Below are 18,567 nucleotides of genomic sequence, written 5' to 3' on the forward strand. Positions count from 1 at the left end.
TGACATTAGAGTTATAAATCCATTTGTGCTACATATCATTGCAGCTGCGCTATCCGTTGTTATTGAAACTAATTTAATAAGTAGTAATTTCAAATCACTGAGCAAGTTTATAAAGGCTTTAAATATGTCTGCACCTCTAGTCCTTTCCTTCAAAGAAATTATACCCAACAATTCTTCTTTAGATGTAAAATCCTTGAAAACCATACTAACGAAAACAAGTAATTGTGCCGTATCACTTATCTCTATCGATTCATCACACTGAAGGAAAAAATAAGAAAAATCTAATAATATCATTATATAAGTGCTCTTTTACATTCCCACTCATCCTTTCAATTCGTCGCATCACTGTGTTTCGAAACAATTGTAGATCTTGAATTGCAGCAACAATTTCATTCTTGTTCTTAAAATCGTTAAAAAGTGAATCTGACAAACAAAAAAAAAAAAAAAAAAAAAAAAAAAAAAAAAAAAAAATTCATCTCCAAATTCACCGTCGGAAAATGACTTACATTTATTTGCTTACATTTATTGCTTGCTTGAATGATGCAGTAGTTACTGCTTGTGACTTCAACCTTGGCTTTTTAAAAACGCTTTGTTGCTTTGTTAATTGAGTTTTAAGATCCCTAACTTTGTTTTCTCAGTTCAGAATTTGGTGGATAATCTGTTTGATACTTGGTATGTGAAGCTAAAAAATGTTTCTCCAGATTACCGTTTTTAGCAATGGCTACTGAAGTAAGGAATATTAAACAAAAACATTTATAATTAAACATTGTAAAAAAGTAATCGAGTTCTCCTTCTTCGTTGAAGTGATAAGTTTTCGATTTCTTCGGTTTACTACTCATGTTCATGGGTATACTGGAATGCAAAGAAATATGACAATTTAAAGAAGAAATATGGAATTAATATTTTTCTAGAAAATTAAAAACTCATGAACTGCGGCCATTATCTTTCTTACATTGAGAGCAATGATAACAATACTGCATACTACGATATCGGATACAGCAATACAAGTGTATTAAAATCTAATAAAGATGTAATTTAATATACAAGAAGTATGTTAAAGTTATAATATATTTATTACGGTTTAAATACTGAAATCTTAATTTAAATATAATTACTGTTATTCCTAAATATATTTGTAATACTGTCCCTTATTTTTCTCTCAGTGTAATAACCGTAGTTTAGAGACCGGTTGCCGAGAATGCTCACTTATCAAGTAAATAGATATGTAAGAAAAGCAATTTGAATTAAAACAAAGAAAAGGTACTTACATTTTAAACATAAGAAAAATTGAAACCCAAAGTGGTCACTGAGGATAAATAAATTGATTAATAATAATACTGTTAATACAAAAAAAAAAGAAGCTACCGAATGACACTACCAAATATTCAAGCTAATTGACTGTGTTCTTCGATGAGACGAACTCTAACAGTTGCGTTCATACGCAGTGCATGAACGCAACTGTTAGGGTTGTTTTGGTGACAAGTGTAAAATATAAGTCAAAATGTATTGTAATGGACGGGAGGAGTGCACAGTGTCAGACTGTCAGAATTCTAGGAATTTATGACCTCGGCAAATTCCCAGAATGCATTAAACTATTGCTAAAATGTTTTGTCTTCTACAACATCTTCAAAGTATACGGAATTCCACTCCAGTCATTGCGAGCGATCGACGAAAATTAGCTTCGAGGTCTACCGGTCGATCGCGATCGTCTTGTTGGCCACCCTTTTTCTATAGGGTTATGGTCAGGAGAGCTGGTTGGCCAATCCATGCGGCGAATATCTTAGATCAGGTAATCATCAACCGGCTGCGCCTATTGTTAACGAGCGTTGTCGTCCATTAACAGGAACACAGGACCAACTGCGCGCCTGAAAAGTCGAACGTAGGGCTAGAAGTCAAGGATCCTTTGTCAAACATGCTGGGATGTACAGCCTTCCAACGTAATGCCTGTAAAGATCGTGAATTATAAATAAAGAAAACAGAGTTATGCTTTGCCGGAATGGCAGCATTAGAAGAAGTTCAACCGATCTGATGTAAAAATCTGTACGAGTAGTTTTTTTTAAGCTGGAGGAGTCATATGGTTGTGCTTTCAAAAGACTAAATAAAATTTAATATTATCAAATATGGCTTTTTATTGACGAGAATAAAATATTTCACGTTATTAAAATAAAGTGCGAACAGATCAGTATGAATTTCCTCCCCGGTAGAACGGTGTACCTTTACACCCGAGTGCCTGGGCTGATGTCCTATTCCGTGTAGAACAATTATATTCTTGCGAATAATGTCAAAAAATAACTAAACGAAAGTCTCGAACTTAGATAAGTTAAAATTAAAGATTAAGTTAAAAAGATTAAGTAAGATTTAGGTAGACAAAAATAATTAATTTAAAGAAAAACAAAGGCAGGCAAATTTTCTAATAACTGCAGGTCGGGAAAGCCGTCGAACTGGTGAACAAGAAGTAATGATTACTGAAAATTAAAGTTAATAAAAACATGAAATTACTCACTAGTAGCACATCCCATGAGCTTCTGCACGGTTTGGAGTACGGATCGTAACTGCTCTGCAATGTTTGCGTTATGTAAGAAACTAAAGAGCTCCAGAATAATTTTGGCAAATTCTTGTATGTTCGGATTATAGAACCACGATAAATGTCCTGTAAGGATTATGTTAATTTTATTAACAGTTAAATTTTAAGTTAAAGTTCCTTTCCTGTCAAATTCTTAACTTCAACTTACTACTTCCGGCCAGAACGTAGTTTTGGAATTTGCTGAATATTTAATGAGAAGGAGGGGTATTTAAACCACGAAGTTACTTACTGAGACAGAGAGAGAATCAGAGTTTCTGAACTACGCGTGTCTGCCTTTTTGGCCGCTCTCTCTCTCAAAGCTGTTTTACGCTCGTCCGTACTCAGGCCCTTGCTAAGCTTCGTAGTCCTTGCTAAGCTTCGTAGTAAAATAAGTTAAGGGGCCAACTCTCATTGAACCTTGATAGCTTTGGCTATACTTAGTTAGTTAATCTTAGTTTTAGTTTAATTCTTAGTCTTTTAAGTTCAAGTCCAAAGTGCGGACTTTATTTGTTCACTCCCAGGCGGAGTTTTGTTAAATCTTATAGAAATAATAAAGGGTTATTTACCCTTCTCTCTTGTTGTTTCCTGTCTTCGAACTCTAGCGATTATTCGCTTATCAGTTCCTAGGTTCCTCACTTCCAACATTAACTTAGAATTTCAAGTAAGGGACCTTACAGTCCTTCTATGATGTTAGGCACTGGAGTTGATTTGTTTTTGACTTTATCATTATAACGGGGGCATATGGGTTGGACGACTGTCAGCCCTAGGTAGTTCTGGAAAGTTCGCGTCAATACTTCGAGAGCAGGTTTCGGTTGAGGTCTCGGTTGATTTTTCTTTCCAAATCTTGCCTTGTAGGCCTCACACCTACGACAGCTGCTCGGGTGTTCTCTACTGCAGAAGATACAGCGAGGTTTTTTGCCACACATGTTTCTTCGATGGGATCCTCCACATTTCACACACCGCTCGGGGTTGTTACACAAATGCTGAGTGTGACCGTAGGCCTGGCAACGAAAACATTGCACAAGCCTTTTCTTGGTTTGTATTCTTCAACTCGCACGTCGAAACTGAACAAGTTGTTCAGTTGAAAGATCTGACTTCCTGCGGGATTACGTTTCAGCACAGCAAAAAATATCGGAAGCTTCATCTGGATACCATTCTTGTTTCTCGCAAACTGTTTGACTTTAACTGCCGGGAATTTCTGTCTGGTCAGGTCATTAAGAATAGCTTCTTCTTGGATAGAAACAGGAAGATCTTTGATAACCACCCTGATGTTTCTCTCACTCTGCGGCTGAAATGTGTGAAAAGCGATACCACGGACACTTAACAGTTTCTTCATATTTTTAAAGTCTTCAGAGTTCTTTACGTACACATGAATAGATTTCATCTTAGCACTAGATTCGTGCGTTTCAGAACAGTTCTGTGTAAACACTGTATCTACTTCTAACCAATCCGGTGTGTCGCTTGGGAATACAGTGGACCGGGGCGTGTCGACTGCTGGCGCTCCTTCTTCATCACTTGCACTATTCAACATCTGAAAGCGGTTCGCTCGGGTCATGTCCATCGGCTCGGCAGGTACTGGGATCTTCGCTGGGCACTTTGGTGATTTCCATTCCGTATCCGTCTCAGATTTACCATCATTAATTTTATTCCCTCTGGGATTTTTCGTAACATTTAGCATCTCCGTCTGGAGCGTCTGCTTGTTGCTTGCACGAGGCTCGATTTTCTGAGCTCTTCTGTTCTCCTGCAGTGTCCTTGCGGCTTCCATCATATTATCAGCACCATGCTCCTTTATCAGTTCAACAATTTCCTTCCCCGTAACGTCAGGAAACATAATCTTGAGCACGAGATCTTAAGAAAGTTTCTGACGGGAATCATCCTTTCTGAGCTGCGGCGGTAACGATTTTGTAGATTGAAATGATTATACAGAATCAATCTCACTAAGCTCATCATCCGAGAAATCGTTGGAGGACATTTTGAAGTACCCGCAGGTACCTTAACAATCAGAAATACTCAGGACAGCAAAAAGTATCCGGATACACTCAAAGAACAACCGTGACCAGTCACTCAATCAATGAATCCCTGTTTGTGTGAGTTCAGATATCCACGTTGGTTATCCGACTTTTCAGATATCTACGTCGGATTATCCGACTTTAATGACGTAAGTCTTTGTTGTGGTGATCAGTGGGAGCTCCCATATTCTGTTTGGGTTTGTCGTCTGTGTATGAATTTCATCTCAGTATGGAATTTTAGGAAGGAGAAAGTTTTACTATGCCTGTCCAATCCATTTACCTCCACCACCATAATGATCCTTTTGCTGCTCCGCAGACACTTATGTATACATCAAATACATAAGCGTATATAAGTACGCTTATGTATTAGACTCTGAATATTTATATAGCTCTTTGGCAGCATAATTAATACCCTTGGTTCAATACTTTTTGTAAAAATAGACATAACTTTTCAAATTCTGTTAATCTTGCACAGAGTATATATGTTTCGAATCGCAATTTTACAGTTTAAAAGTATAGTATTGTATTTAGTTGATCTGCTTGTTTAAATCACAGCTCCAAAATTACAGCCACACGAAGAAAGAATAACATATTCCATGAGTTCTAAAAACAAATTAAAGAAGAAAAGCGTTTCCAAGAAGCAAGAAGTTCCGTAGAATTCCACTTTGGTACTTGTAAGGCGGTAATAGTGTACTGGATATTATCCAAATGACACATCTTATACCGAAAAGTTATTTTTTTCCTTCTTCCTCCTCCCCTTTGTTTTCTTTGGGAAGTTCCATGAAGTGCCTTCTGGTCCTACATTCTCTGCAACTGATGTTTTCAATGAAGATGAGTTTGTGCCCTTTACTTCATTACTTCAGAAGAAATATTTGGCCGAAAGCTTCGTCTTTTCCTTTTTGAAGCTGTGATATACCTGCAATACGTCACGATGGACAGTGAAATAGGAAGTAGTTTTGTCATTTACAAAATCAGAGTAGCTCCGCTGAAGAAGCTGTCCCTTCCAAGATTAGAGCTGATGGGGGCGCTCATCGGAGCAAGATTAGCCTCATATGTGAAAGAACAGTTAGAGAAAAGGCTCCAGATGAATGTATATTTTTGGTCAGACTCTTCTATGACGTTTCTTTTGGATAAAGGGCGATTTAAATAAATGGAAACCATTCATCCAACATCAAGTAATGAAAATACGAGAAAAAACATCACCTGAGTCCTGAAATTATTGCCCTGGAGATGAAAATCCGGCTGATATGCTGACCAGAGGAACGAAGACAAATTCCACGAAAGGAATAACTTTGTCTGAACTACGAAATAGTGACATGTGGTGGCATGGATCTAAGTGGCTATTACAGAGCATCGATTCGTGGCCCAAACTTGCAGAATCAGTAAGAGATTTCAAAGATAATGAAGAGCTTGAACTTCGAAGGGGAGCTATAGTGAACTCAACAGTCACAGGTGAAAATTCCATTGAGAACGAATTCATTAAAAGGTATTCGTCATTTAGCAAATTGATTAGAACTACTGCATGGTGTTTAAGGTTTGCTAACAACTGTAGAACCAATCCACCATTAAGAAAAGAAAGTTTCTAGTCAAACCGGAACATCTTAATGCTATTTTCATACTAAGGAATAAATTCCTTAGTATGAAAATAGCATTAAGATGTCTTAATGCTATCAACATCTTAATGCTATTTTCATACTAAGGAATAAACTCCTTAGTATGAAAATAGCATTAAGATGTTCCGGTTTGACTAGAAACTTTAAATTCGTGATTCGACTTCTTTCATCATGCTAGAAATTATTATCACGTTAGAAATATGCAACCGTATTTATTATTTTTTCAGACAGTATTAATTTTTGTTGAGTAGTAATGGACATTTTGCGATATAAGCGGGAAAAATCACTTAATACCGGTTACGTCCGTCGTGAGGGGAAGGAAAAATATATCTGGGGACATATTTGAATTCGAGTAAAATTCTTTAATAAGCACCATTTGTTTGGGAGTTCTTGATATGAACATGTAATTAATACTTATTTAACACTGTGTCTAGGTTTCTGTTTACGGTAGTGGGTCATGGAACATTTAATTTTGTTTTTCTACTTGTGTGTGATGTTTTTGCATTTAGATAATTTTATTAATTATATGTTTAGTGTTTACTTGCAAGAGGGGAATTTTTATGATATATTTTCATTTCAAGGCCATAACTGGTAATTTTTTGATGCTTTCAGAGTCCTTGTGAACCTGAGTTTGCCAGTAGAGTGTCTTTTACCCAGAGAAGATATTCTAACACCAAGAATCCGGAATGTACAAAAGCAACTTGTGTTATCTTCTTTGGCAATAAAGAAATCATTTCTAGATGCTGCTGCGACTTTATCTCTTGTCAGTATGTTAAGGGAATCCATGATTAAATCAGTAAGTTTTACTCTTTTACGTTTGCTTCCCAAACGAAATAATCATTTGAGATTATACGATGTATAATCTCGTAGTTATGATTTTTGTAAGGACCAAAATTTTAATTTTCAGTATACTTGCAATAAAGACCGTCTTTATGTTGGAAATAAAAGTCCAAATAATAGATGAATATATGTATGATTTTCGTTACACTATCATAGCCGAACATGAAATTACTAAAATTTTAAGAACAGTGATACTCTTCAAGAGAATATGAAAACTGTTTGTAAAACATTAATAATGAACAGTAATTTTCTGGTAAATAGACTTTTATTCTGTGTCTCTATATTTGAAGACTTAATTTCGGAATTGATTGGATTGGATTATTTATAAAGGGAGGGATGCCTTCGTGGAGGACTTTTTAAGGGAAACTGGCTCGTATACACGTTACACATAATTTCGGAACTGAAAATCGCTGGAACCCAATATAAAGAACGCCACCAGGAACCGCCAAAATTTAAATAAAAATTTATTAAACAGTGAACCGTTAATGTTGAATAAATCATTAAGTATATATTAATAAATAATGTAATAAAATAAATTAAATTCATTGAAACATCCAAGATGTCTCTCCATTATTCCGTAGTTTACTCGTACATTGCCCAATCGCCTTAGGTAGCATACATTATTCACGTTTGTGTCCTATGGAATATTTGTTACTTATTAGTTGTCCTCTGTCGAAGGTAGCTGCTATGAGAGATTTCACTATTTATCATAAAATTTGAATGAAATAATATACCAAATGACTGTGTAGATTAATGATAGTAAAACACAGTGCAAAGGAATAAAATAAGTGTCCTCTTCTCCGTTATACGATAAGATAATGTTAAGAATTTTCTAAACGTAAAAAATATGTTATTTAATTAGTTTTTCAAAAACCAGAAAGGTAATAAGTATGACACACTTTAAAAATTAATTCTGTGTTTTACTTTTAAGTCAAGAACGCTATTGTAAGATGGCAACACTTTTAATTTAAAGGGGGCTAATGGGCAGCAGTATCGGCTGGAATGCCTGTTTTCTTCATTCCATTATTTCCATATGAACTCACATAAATAAGAATAAAATATAGAGTCAGAAGTATCCTGGCGCATATATTTTTCTATGGAAAATTATTTGATCAGTAACGGAAAAAATCCAAGAATTGACCTGGATAATTAAATTTAGACTAAATACAGGAGATATTAAAAGAGAAATATTTTGTATAGTTTTTCATTTTATTTAAGATAATAATGTTTGTTTTTAATACAAATATTTCGTGAAAAATCTAGCCATAAATGGAAAAAAACTTATCAGGAAGAATTTAGTATTGAAATAAAAACCATTCCAAATCTCAATCCCTGAAATTTGATTTTTGGGCCTTCCCTAAGTTTACATTCTGTGAAACTTACTGTGGGCATTGTATCTTCCTCCATGCTTCTGTTCTTTAATAACATATCACGAGATAACTATCAACAGTATATCAGTAACAGTATGAACAAACTTATTCAATTCCATCGGGCACCTGGGCCTGGCCTTATCCCAGAGTAACAGCAAAAGCATTTTCCGAATATTAGTATAGCATTTCTAAGGACGAGAGGCAATAATGTTGAACAAAAACAATAAAAAGTTCAGAATGGTTATATTGGCATTATTGAATCAGAAATTATATGGTGCTCAAACGTAACATATGGGTGAAATGGTAGCAAGTTAATTTATTTGTAAGAATTTTAAAGTCCCAAAACTGCATTTCTATCATGAAGGTGGTCGGAGCATAGAGCTGTGTTAGCGTCGTCTATGAATACACGTAACTGCACTGTAATGATGTTGAAATCATCTGTAAGCCAGAGCTAGGAGGAGTAATTGGTCGGATTATAGGGTGAACTTATATTAGTGTGCTAGTATGGGAAAGGAGAAGGCTGTTTTCAATCCATACAAAATTTGCAGGGATACCAGATGTAAATGGGGAAGGGGAATTTTAGAAGAGTTGAAATTAAAACTTAGAAGTACAATACGTACAAAATGAATAGAAAAATAAATTGTCATCATAACTCACATTAGTTTATTTATATCAGAGCTCTATAATTCTTCAGAAATAAGAAATAATATGTACAGTTTTTCAGCTTGCGTGTTCGCATTTTAGAGTTGTTCAAGGTTCTTATGTATTAGGTAGGTTAATTTAAAAATTTGTCCAAAGTCGAATATTTTTTCTATTTCTTTTAACGCTTTTAAACAGCTACATAAAACCAGAAGTAGCATTGGCGTAGGAGTATTTGCCATTCATTTTAGATTGATTAGCATGTGAATTAATTAATTTTCCTGAAGTTCTGCTTAGCACGGGGGTTGTTTAGTGGTTGAGGGACATTATTCTCTGCAATTCCTTTATGCAGCAAGAACTGCAGAGTACGATTTTTTTTTTTAGGTTTGAACATTATTAGTTTTATTTCTGGGGAACTTTTCACACACTCTATATGAAGGCGGGTGAGAATTTTTGAAGTTGGCATATAGGGGATTTTCAATACATCCTATATGCGGGCAAGGAATAGTTTTGTGTTCTGGCGCATTTCAGGCAATGGGAGGCCAGGAAAAGAATTATCCGATGAGTAGTGTCATCTTTGGCAATTATGGCATTAAGGTATGAGGATTTTATTAACATGTTTTTCCACTTGAAAACTAAATAGGAATAAATGCGTTATTTCTTGTCTTTTTTCAACATTACGCGATAGGTATATTTGGTACAAGGGCATAGGTTGTCCGATTCGGCTCCTAGTCATTCGAACTACTTTATGTATATTAAAGCCTTGGTCTGTAAGAATATCAAGAGATCGCCTTCTCATCTATATCTCTTGGCAATTCTCTTATTACAACTTTGATGGGGCGTTGATTCCTAGCGTTTACTAATAATGTTCTATTGCATCATAACGTAGAAGTGTGGTAAGGATGCGATGATCATCTGGCGGGTTAAGGAGATTTTGTTTTAATTCCCCTCCCCCAACTTCACACAAAAATTTTGCTGTGGTTTGCATAGAGAGTTTTTTAAGATAGTAATTAAATTGTACATTTTCCTCGGGTTTAACCATTAAGACTGGGACATTGTCTGATGCTGTACAAGAAGAACCTGGTTCATTCACAATATTAACCGAAGTTTGTGTACCATTAGCAGAGAAGTACAAAGGACTGAATCTATTTTTCACAATAATATAACTAGAAATATCCTTAACAATCGTTAAGTAATTTTTGCCGTTCTAGTTGGTCTAACAAAATCATTATCATAAACAGCATTATCGTCAGAATTTACCCATTCTAGTCGGCTGAACAAGATAAATATCACTATCAATATAATTATCGGAATTATTAGAATTTACATTTCTCTTAATAATTTTTAATGTTCCAGTTGGTTTAACAAGATCAGTATCACAAACAACATTATCATCAGAACTGTCAGAGTTTACATTTTGCTTACGCTTAGCACTCAGGTTACTAGAATATTGAACAGAAATAAGTTTGCACTTACCTCTTAGAAATTCTAATTGTTTCATTTGGTCCCGTATTACTTTGGCTATCAGTGGAATACATTAATCCGTGTCCTAATCCGCACGTGTGGCATCCGTTCATCTAGGCCTTGAGTTCACCAGTACTATAAATTTTCTTTTCCAAGTCTTCTATTTCTTTCATGAGTTGATGAACTGTATTTTCCATCAAAGTCCATAATCCACAGTAGCAGTACCCATGTAATCATAATTATTCACAGGCACACTCTAGTCTACAATATCACGTGATATAGCGTCGCCAACCGTCGTTTGCCTCGCTCATAACAGGAATTAACGAAAGAGAAACCTTTGCAATCTACGACAGAATGCAGAATGCTTTTGTTCCAATCGAGACTTTTTTCCGTATAACACAAACCAACCAAGGCAGCAAAGTTTTCGATATTTTTCCGACTGGTCGTCGGTTGGACACGAATAGCCTCTATGCTATGCTGACCATCGCGATTTTCCTGGATTTTCAGGAACCGCTGAAGATTTTCAGACAGGGCCGACCCTAGCGGAGGGCAAGATGGTGCACAGCACGTGGGCGGCCAAATTTAAGGGCGGTGAAATGATCATCAAACATATATTACTGTAAAAAAAGGGTGGCTAATTTTAATTTGCATCTATAGTCGGCTTACGGCCTTGGAACGGCACTGCGGACACTAGCCATTTTAGGCTTTCGCCACTACTAGGGCCGGGGAGTGGCGGTCGTTTTGGAAGAACCTAACAGGCGGCCACCGTTGCCTCCTATGAAGGGATGGATAGTTTATACCCATGCGTCTCCAGGATTCGAACCCGAGTCCTTCGGTGTTGCAGTCAGAGTCACTAACCACTTTCCCGTCTGGGCGGCCCGCTGAAAAAGTTTTTCATCTGGCCAAAATGTCATTGCTCTAAATTTACTGCTGTAATTTATAGCAAACTGCTGAATGATATCTGTCGACATGATTGCATGGAGTGTTTTTATTACTGCAAGTTTTTATGAAAATGCTGTGTCACTTTGAAAATATCTAATAATAGGAAGAAAACTTCATTTTGCGCCATACAGAGGAAAAACCTACGAATACGATGCGCGCAATAATAAGCTCTCACAGCAGAATGAAATGATGTTCTTTCGTGCCTTACCTAAGCTATAAATTCAGTTAAGTATTGTTTCCATTCTCACAGTCCTTATTCGTTCCATCGTTCGAACAAGCGGATTCGCAGACGAACGAGACCGGTCACACTATTGCTGTGGATATGTCACTGTTGCTGCGGATCCGTGTCACTATTGCTATGTCGTAATAAGACATTACGATAGTTCAGAGATTATTTGCATTTACTGCTACCAGATGTCCCTGTATTTATTCACGGGATTCAGATAACATAATGGGATATTCTTGAGATATTTAAATTTTTCAGTTTTTAATGCATATTTTGAATCGCTGTGATGGCTTAGAAGCTTACTTATTTCAAAAATTTAGTCGTTCTAGTAAACTTAAATATTTGTCATTAACTAAAGTATACTATAAATGTAAAACAAAAAAAAATCACTTCAGCAGTTTAGAAATAGAGTTTAGAAATTTTAAAAATACAGAGCAATTATAACGAAAGACTCGCACAGTTTTCACTGTGAGTGCATTAACTGCACGGTATTTGCTGTCCCCTCCGTTATATACGATTGACTGCCAAACTAAATTGTATATTTTTAAAATATGCCCTAATTTTGATACAAAATGAAACTGTTTTAATGTCATAGCTTGATATTTTATTAGAAATTTTGTGTTTGCTTTGAAACGCACCGCACGCAGTTATATTTTGTACATAGCTCATACAATATTATTTTTAATATATGAATTTGAAATTCATAGCCCTTTTACTTAAAAAGTTATTAAAATAAGTATATATATATATATGTATATATATATATATGTATATATATATACACACATACACAAGGATCATCTGTGCATAATAAATTTTCACAAGTGTTTATGCCATGATTTAAAATATTCCTTCTGTACGAGATAAATGAAAGATACCTCAAGTAATTGCTCATATGTGTACATTTATATATATACATAATTTAAGAAAGGCGAACAAACTTAAAAAAGACCTTTGTGGTCAAGAATTTTGCGCATTGAGCTGCAAAAATTAAAAAACAAGGTAAAAAGAATATTCTTCATGCTTTTGCTTTGAGGCAGAAGTGATACTGTGGTTCCGGTGAATAATTTTAACACAAGTTAAAATAAAGTGCAATTAAAATTGTAAGTACAAGATAAATGAAATTATCACTAGAATACTTACTAATAAAAAGCGAATTTAAAACTCAAATCAAATTGGAAGTATAATAGATTGAAGTTAAAACTATCGTAAAACATTTGAACAGAAATACAAAAGTTATATAAGACATAAGCAAAAATACAAAAAGCGGTAAATTGTAAATTACCATAATTCGAATCTCATTATGGACTCTTCAGGGGAAATGCAATGGTTTTCGAATCCATCTAATTCCATATCGCCTTTCGCCTAAACAGAATAATCGAGATTGTACACGAAACATTTTGATTATTTAGCTGATAAAATAACCTAGTGGGATATGATGAGTCGGATCTCATGCTAGTGCATGACACGTGCGACGCCTGATAAAATAACCTAGATAAAAACTTTAGTCTCAATTTCTCTGTTTCATTCCTCGACGCGTCCGCTTGTTAAAAGTAAATGAGAAACACATTAATGGTGTAAGAAAAAGCTATACAAACTAGCCTGGTTAGGCAAATGTACAAAATAAAATAAATAGCGAATTGTTATTAGTCAATAATACAAGATTTTTACCTAGTTTAAAGAGTTTAAACTTTGTAAAAGAAGGGAAAAACTTTAAAATTAAAACTAAAAGCGAATTAATTTCGGTCTTGCTATGACCAAAAATTAAAACGGGAAAGAAAAGAATTTTTTAAAACAGACCTTGATCGGCGACTTCTGCTGCGAAAAGCCATGTGTTAAAAATGGACGTTTGCCTCCAGAAAAGATAAGAAAGAAGCTCACCATCGAGGTGGAATGACGTAAAAGGGGAAGAAATGTCATGAAGCTACAGCCGATGAAAAGTGACAGACAGTTGGCAAAACCTGACTCAGATAGTGTGGGGGGTTAATTTGTTCAAGAGGGCGTCTTCGTCATCGTAATTTCTAGAAAGTTGGGAAGGGGTGAAATTCAAAATGGCTTATTCCAAAAAATGGTAAAAATTGGCTAGACAGCAAATAGAAATTAGAAAAATACAGTAAATTGTTAATTAAAGTCGGAATTCTTCAAGCTAGAGGGCTTTCAAGCTTCATGAAACGAAAGAGGCCCATAAAATCAATAAAAGGATAGGAATGGCCAGAAAAAGCTTAACCATTCAAGAATAGAATTTGAAGTACTGAGCCAAACGTGGAGAGTAAAATTGAAGTTGTGAGAAGCATTAACTTTATATTTTTACATTAGATCGTTTGAATTAGCCATCCATTAATCACCTTCCCAATGGGATTTAAGTAAAAAATTTCATTATCTAACTCAAAAAATCTAAAAGAACAGGTAAATGCCAGCTTTTTTTAATGAATTTTTAATGACTTTTTTTGGAATAAGGTTGCTATGTCACAAAGACGAAAATTTTGGAAATTCATAAATAATAAATTTCAAATAAATATGTATGTGATATTTTAATTGCGTTAGAATATGGATGCATAAACCAGAAACTTCTAGTCGTAGCCATTTCGAAACATAATTTTTATTCTATGATAATTCACATCAGATAATTTTGGTAGACAAGATATTTATCCAATCATATTTAAATACGATAATTTTTATGTACACGAGATTTAAAGTACGTCGTCATCTTGGATAAGTAAGCATAGCAGCAGAGGTTTTGGATGGCAGGAGAAGTTAAGAAGAAGATGCGATGTAATTGATCGTGGAGCAGTATTTATACGTGGTAGGTGAGCTAAGCTGTGATTGTTTAATTTTAGGTTTTAGTTTTCATTTCAAGCAGTGTTATGTAATTTGAAAAGATCTCGAATTCGGGAGAACAGATGATCTTAGGGGGGACAACATAAAATCTAGTACAGTCAGTTTTGAAGTTAGCAATTATTTCTTAACATAGCCATCGTATTTTATTATATGTTACATGTATGTATAGGGAACTGCTTTAAATTCCTGTTAAGTTAGAATTCTTTAAAAAAGTAATAAATTCTTAAATCTAAAATTAAAATAGGTAAATAAAAATATAAACAAATTATTAGACAATAGCATACACCAGTTGGAACATAAAGCAAAGACAGTTTTACAAATGAACTCTAGAAGTCAAAACTCTAGAAGCACTTCTTGCTTTACTTCCATGCTACTGACATGCACTTTCAGTTTATTCAGATTTTATTTACATTGAACGATTTAATAAATGAGTTTTTAGACTAAGTTTTTTTTTTTTTTTTGTCTCATTTATATGCGTCATCACCTGAACAAATTCGTTGTAATTTGCTATTGAGCTTTTAGTGCATTTCCGCACAAAAACGAATTTAAAAACAGCGTTTCGATGGAAGAAGGAATAAGACTTCCAGAAAAATGTATTCAAAATAAAAGATATAAATATGTGCAAACTAAAAAAATGTAATTAAAAATAGAAAAATACAAATTTAATGCGTTATTTAATGACATAGAATCCGTAAAATATCTCTAAAATTTATTTTCTGAAACACGTTATCAACATTTTACCTGCTTCAAAAAATATTAATGCCATATCACATTTGCTACTTCCAAATCGCAATTTGCATTTGAACAACACAATATTATGAGACGAGCTTTCATTGGCTTGTCCCGCCAAATCCTTCTCTTCTGCTGTTATATAAGTTCGCTTCGGCATTTTTCCAGAAGAGACACGGCTCATCACAATTAAAAACCTGCTGAGGCAGATAACCTTTAGAATTCATAAGCTTCTTTAATGCTCTGATGAAGTTCTCAGCTGTGTTTATGTCTGAGCTTGCTGCTTCTCCGTGGCTTAAAGCGTTGTAGATGCCGGTTCTTCTCTTAAACGTCTGGAACCATCCACGGCTTACCTTGAATGCTACTTCTTCGTCTGTTGATGATCCTGGGGTCTTCTTAACGAGGACAGCAAAAATTAGTTTCGCCTTCTTACAAATTATGATTTCGTTAGTAGTGTTGCCTTGCACTTGCTTCTCGATGCTGAAAGATTCCATATGAAAAGCAATTTTTCAGCATCGAGATTACGTGGGCATGCAAATTCTTGTGGACACCCTCTGAAGCATCAATCTCCTTCACCTTATCCTTATTTTTGATGATAGTGCAAATCATTGATTTAGACCGATTATATGTGCGTGCTAGGTCAGCCACACACATACACCTCTTTATCGCTTCTCAATGCTTTGGCTTTTTACCGATATGAATTTGTGGCATTATCTTTGAGGACAAACATGTAAGCATACTTAAATTTTATACTTATAAAAATACGCAATAATGTGTCTGAATACAACTTTCACAAGCGACAGTAAGATGCTACCTGAACGAGCGCTTAGCTGAGGTGAAAGCACGATCCTGCATGTGATATCACGATGTCTCCACGTCACTCTTTCTACTATTTTTTTTTTTTTTTTTTAACATTTTGTGTCGCTTGTTTTGCGAATCATTCGTTATGGAAGGTGTTCGTTAAGCAAGGTTTGACTGTATTTCAACTAAAAAAACTTCAGTTGCAGTCTTTAGTTCAACTCCAAGCGGAGTTCGTTCGCTGATTGGAAAGCCACATATGCAATGCATATGGGTCGCACTAATGGAAACAGAAATTTAGTGCGATTTTCTTAACGTTACATGAGAGTTTTTGCTTTCTATTTGCCGTAAGTTAATTTATTCTGTATCCAGTAATGTTATTAAAACAATAAATGATAAAAAAAGCTATATTGAATTGAAGAATTGCCACTAAAGCATCGGAATTCAAGGCGCGAAATCGGGGTCGCGGTTTATCAATAAATTGTTTAAACCTTACCCATTTTAAATGATTATTTAGCTTTAAGATTAATATATTTTATTAATAAGATGTTTTAAGCGTCGCATAATATTTTAACAAATGAAACAACATTTGTTTTAACAAACGAATTTTCGAAAAGTGTCCTTGAACGTTATGAAACATTCTGCTTGAATCTTTTCACTTGTAATATAATAGTTGTTGGATAAAGCTCTCTTTCCCCTGAAAGTGTAAATTTAGTGTCTGAAAGCTTTAACTCACCTGTTTGCATTTCAGTACGCATACAGTTTTAAGTACTTTTCAAAGCCTGTAGTGTTATATGATCACATTTGGCCTTGGGCAGTGTATAAAAAATCTTAAAGTTTTTTTTTATATCTATGAATATGAGACGGAAAAAAATTAGCTTGAAGTAATGATTCGAGTTTCTTTTTCTGCATACAGCGTTCAAAATGTTCTAAGCAATCTTATTTGTAATTTCACCTTTGTTTACTTTTCACCTTTGTTTATTTTTTTCAAATTATTGTGAATGAAAATTAAAAAATATATGAGCCATACTGGTAAGTAATTGCGTTTAAGAAATAACTCATGCCGAAACTGGAATTGTATGAACATTCAGTTTTATTTTATAATAAATTGCTAATTCTAGTATTTTTTTTCTATTATTCACAATTGATAGTGAATGTTTTGTTATTTCAGGAGAAACATATGATACCTTTAAAAGATGAGGACTGCAATCATTTAAAAAACTGTTTGAATCTTATGCGAAATCTTTTGCATTTATCAGAAGACACTACATCTTATGAGAAAGGCCTGACACAAATACATTCTGAATTCCTGGCTACTCAGAGCAAATTTATTTGGTAATATTATGAATAGTTTTTATTTGAAAAATTAACAATTCCTTCTATGAAAACTAGGTGGTATTAAGCCTTTTGCCTTACTTTTCGTGTATAGATTATAAATTATTTTCTTCATTGGCAATTTTCAATGTATTAATTTTTATGTATACGTAAATTATATAACTTAAGCGTTTCTTCACAGTTTTGATTATTTAAAATTTAAAAACTGTATAAGTTCAACAATTCCTATTAGTATGTAAGTAGATAAATTGGTTTTGAAGAAATAGAATTTTGCAGAATTAAAACAGGTTTGGAAACTAGATGAAATTTAGGTTTATTATTCTCATCATATAATTTGCATCAACGTTAAATATTAATGTGTGTCATTTGCGCATTTTCACTGAATACAGGCAAATACACATATGTTGTAATTTCTACTCGAGAACCACTAATTTTTAATACCTCAGAAACTGAAAGGAAAATAGAAATATGTAGCTGCTGGATAATGTTAGGACATTTGCAACTGTATTGTTACAAAAATTTGTAATTTTTTAAAAATTCTCTATTAAGTCATAACTTATTTTCAGTTCAGAACATAATTAAACTATTAACTGTCTTCATATTTCAGCTGTGTTAAGAATATTCACAAAAGATAAAATAAATGTGTTAATTATATAAAAACATAGATAATGGCATATTATGCTACAAAAAATAGTGATAAACATCAATACAAGCCAGCTATCCTTAAAAATACTCCATCAAGGCATCCCTTTTCTTAGGCTGATAGACATTGAATGCCTTACCTTGAATGCCTTTAAAGAAAGAAATATTTAATGGTTAGTACTTTTTATAGAATTATTATTGTGTACTTAATTTATTTCATTGGGGGTGTTCAAAATCAGCTAGATATCATATAAGAACAAAATATTATTATTCTAGATTTCAAAAATGTATTCAAGAGCCACAGACAACAGTATGGAAACCAGAGTGATCTGAAATTGTCTAGCTAGTTTTTATCTCCTTAAATAAGATGTATAAATTCTTCAGTTTCCCTGTGTCAGTTGTCTTGTATGGCATTTATATGGTATTTAATTTATTCAGTTCAGTACATTTTATTGATCTTTTATTAAATTTTTATTGTTTTTATCTTTGTTCCTGAAAATATTGTATTGTATCGGTTTTATCAGCTTTTTCCCTCTTTCATCGCAGTTAAAGTTCAGTT

At 34.1% G+C, this 18,567-nt stretch overlaps 1 protein-coding gene across 5 annotated transcripts in view; it reads left to right on the forward strand.

Annotated features, from left to right (window-relative positions):
- Window positions 1-18,567, forward strand: part of tim (timeless) — a 163,480-nt gene that overhangs the window by 62,155 nt on the left and 82,758 nt on the right. For all 5 annotated transcript variants that reach the window (XR_004757809.2, XM_035356774.2, XM_085809428.1 and 2 more), the window contains 2 exons: window positions 6,798-6,981; window positions 17,203-17,366. Coding sequence is in view for 4 of the 5 variants with exons in the window: in XM_035356774.2 (XP_035212665.1) it covers window positions 6,798-6,981; window positions 17,203-17,366 (348 nt within the window). In the remaining variant the exon portion in view is untranslated. The remainder of the gene's footprint in view (window positions 1-6,797; window positions 6,982-17,202; window positions 17,367-18,567) is intronic.

This window comes from Stegodyphus dumicola, chromosome X2 (assembly GCF_044657685.1).
Source record: "Stegodyphus dumicola isolate Sdum_Otavi_A_Nest chromosome X2, ASM4465768v1".
NCBI lineage: Eukaryota > Metazoa > Arthropoda > Arachnida > Araneae > Eresidae > Stegodyphus > Stegodyphus dumicola.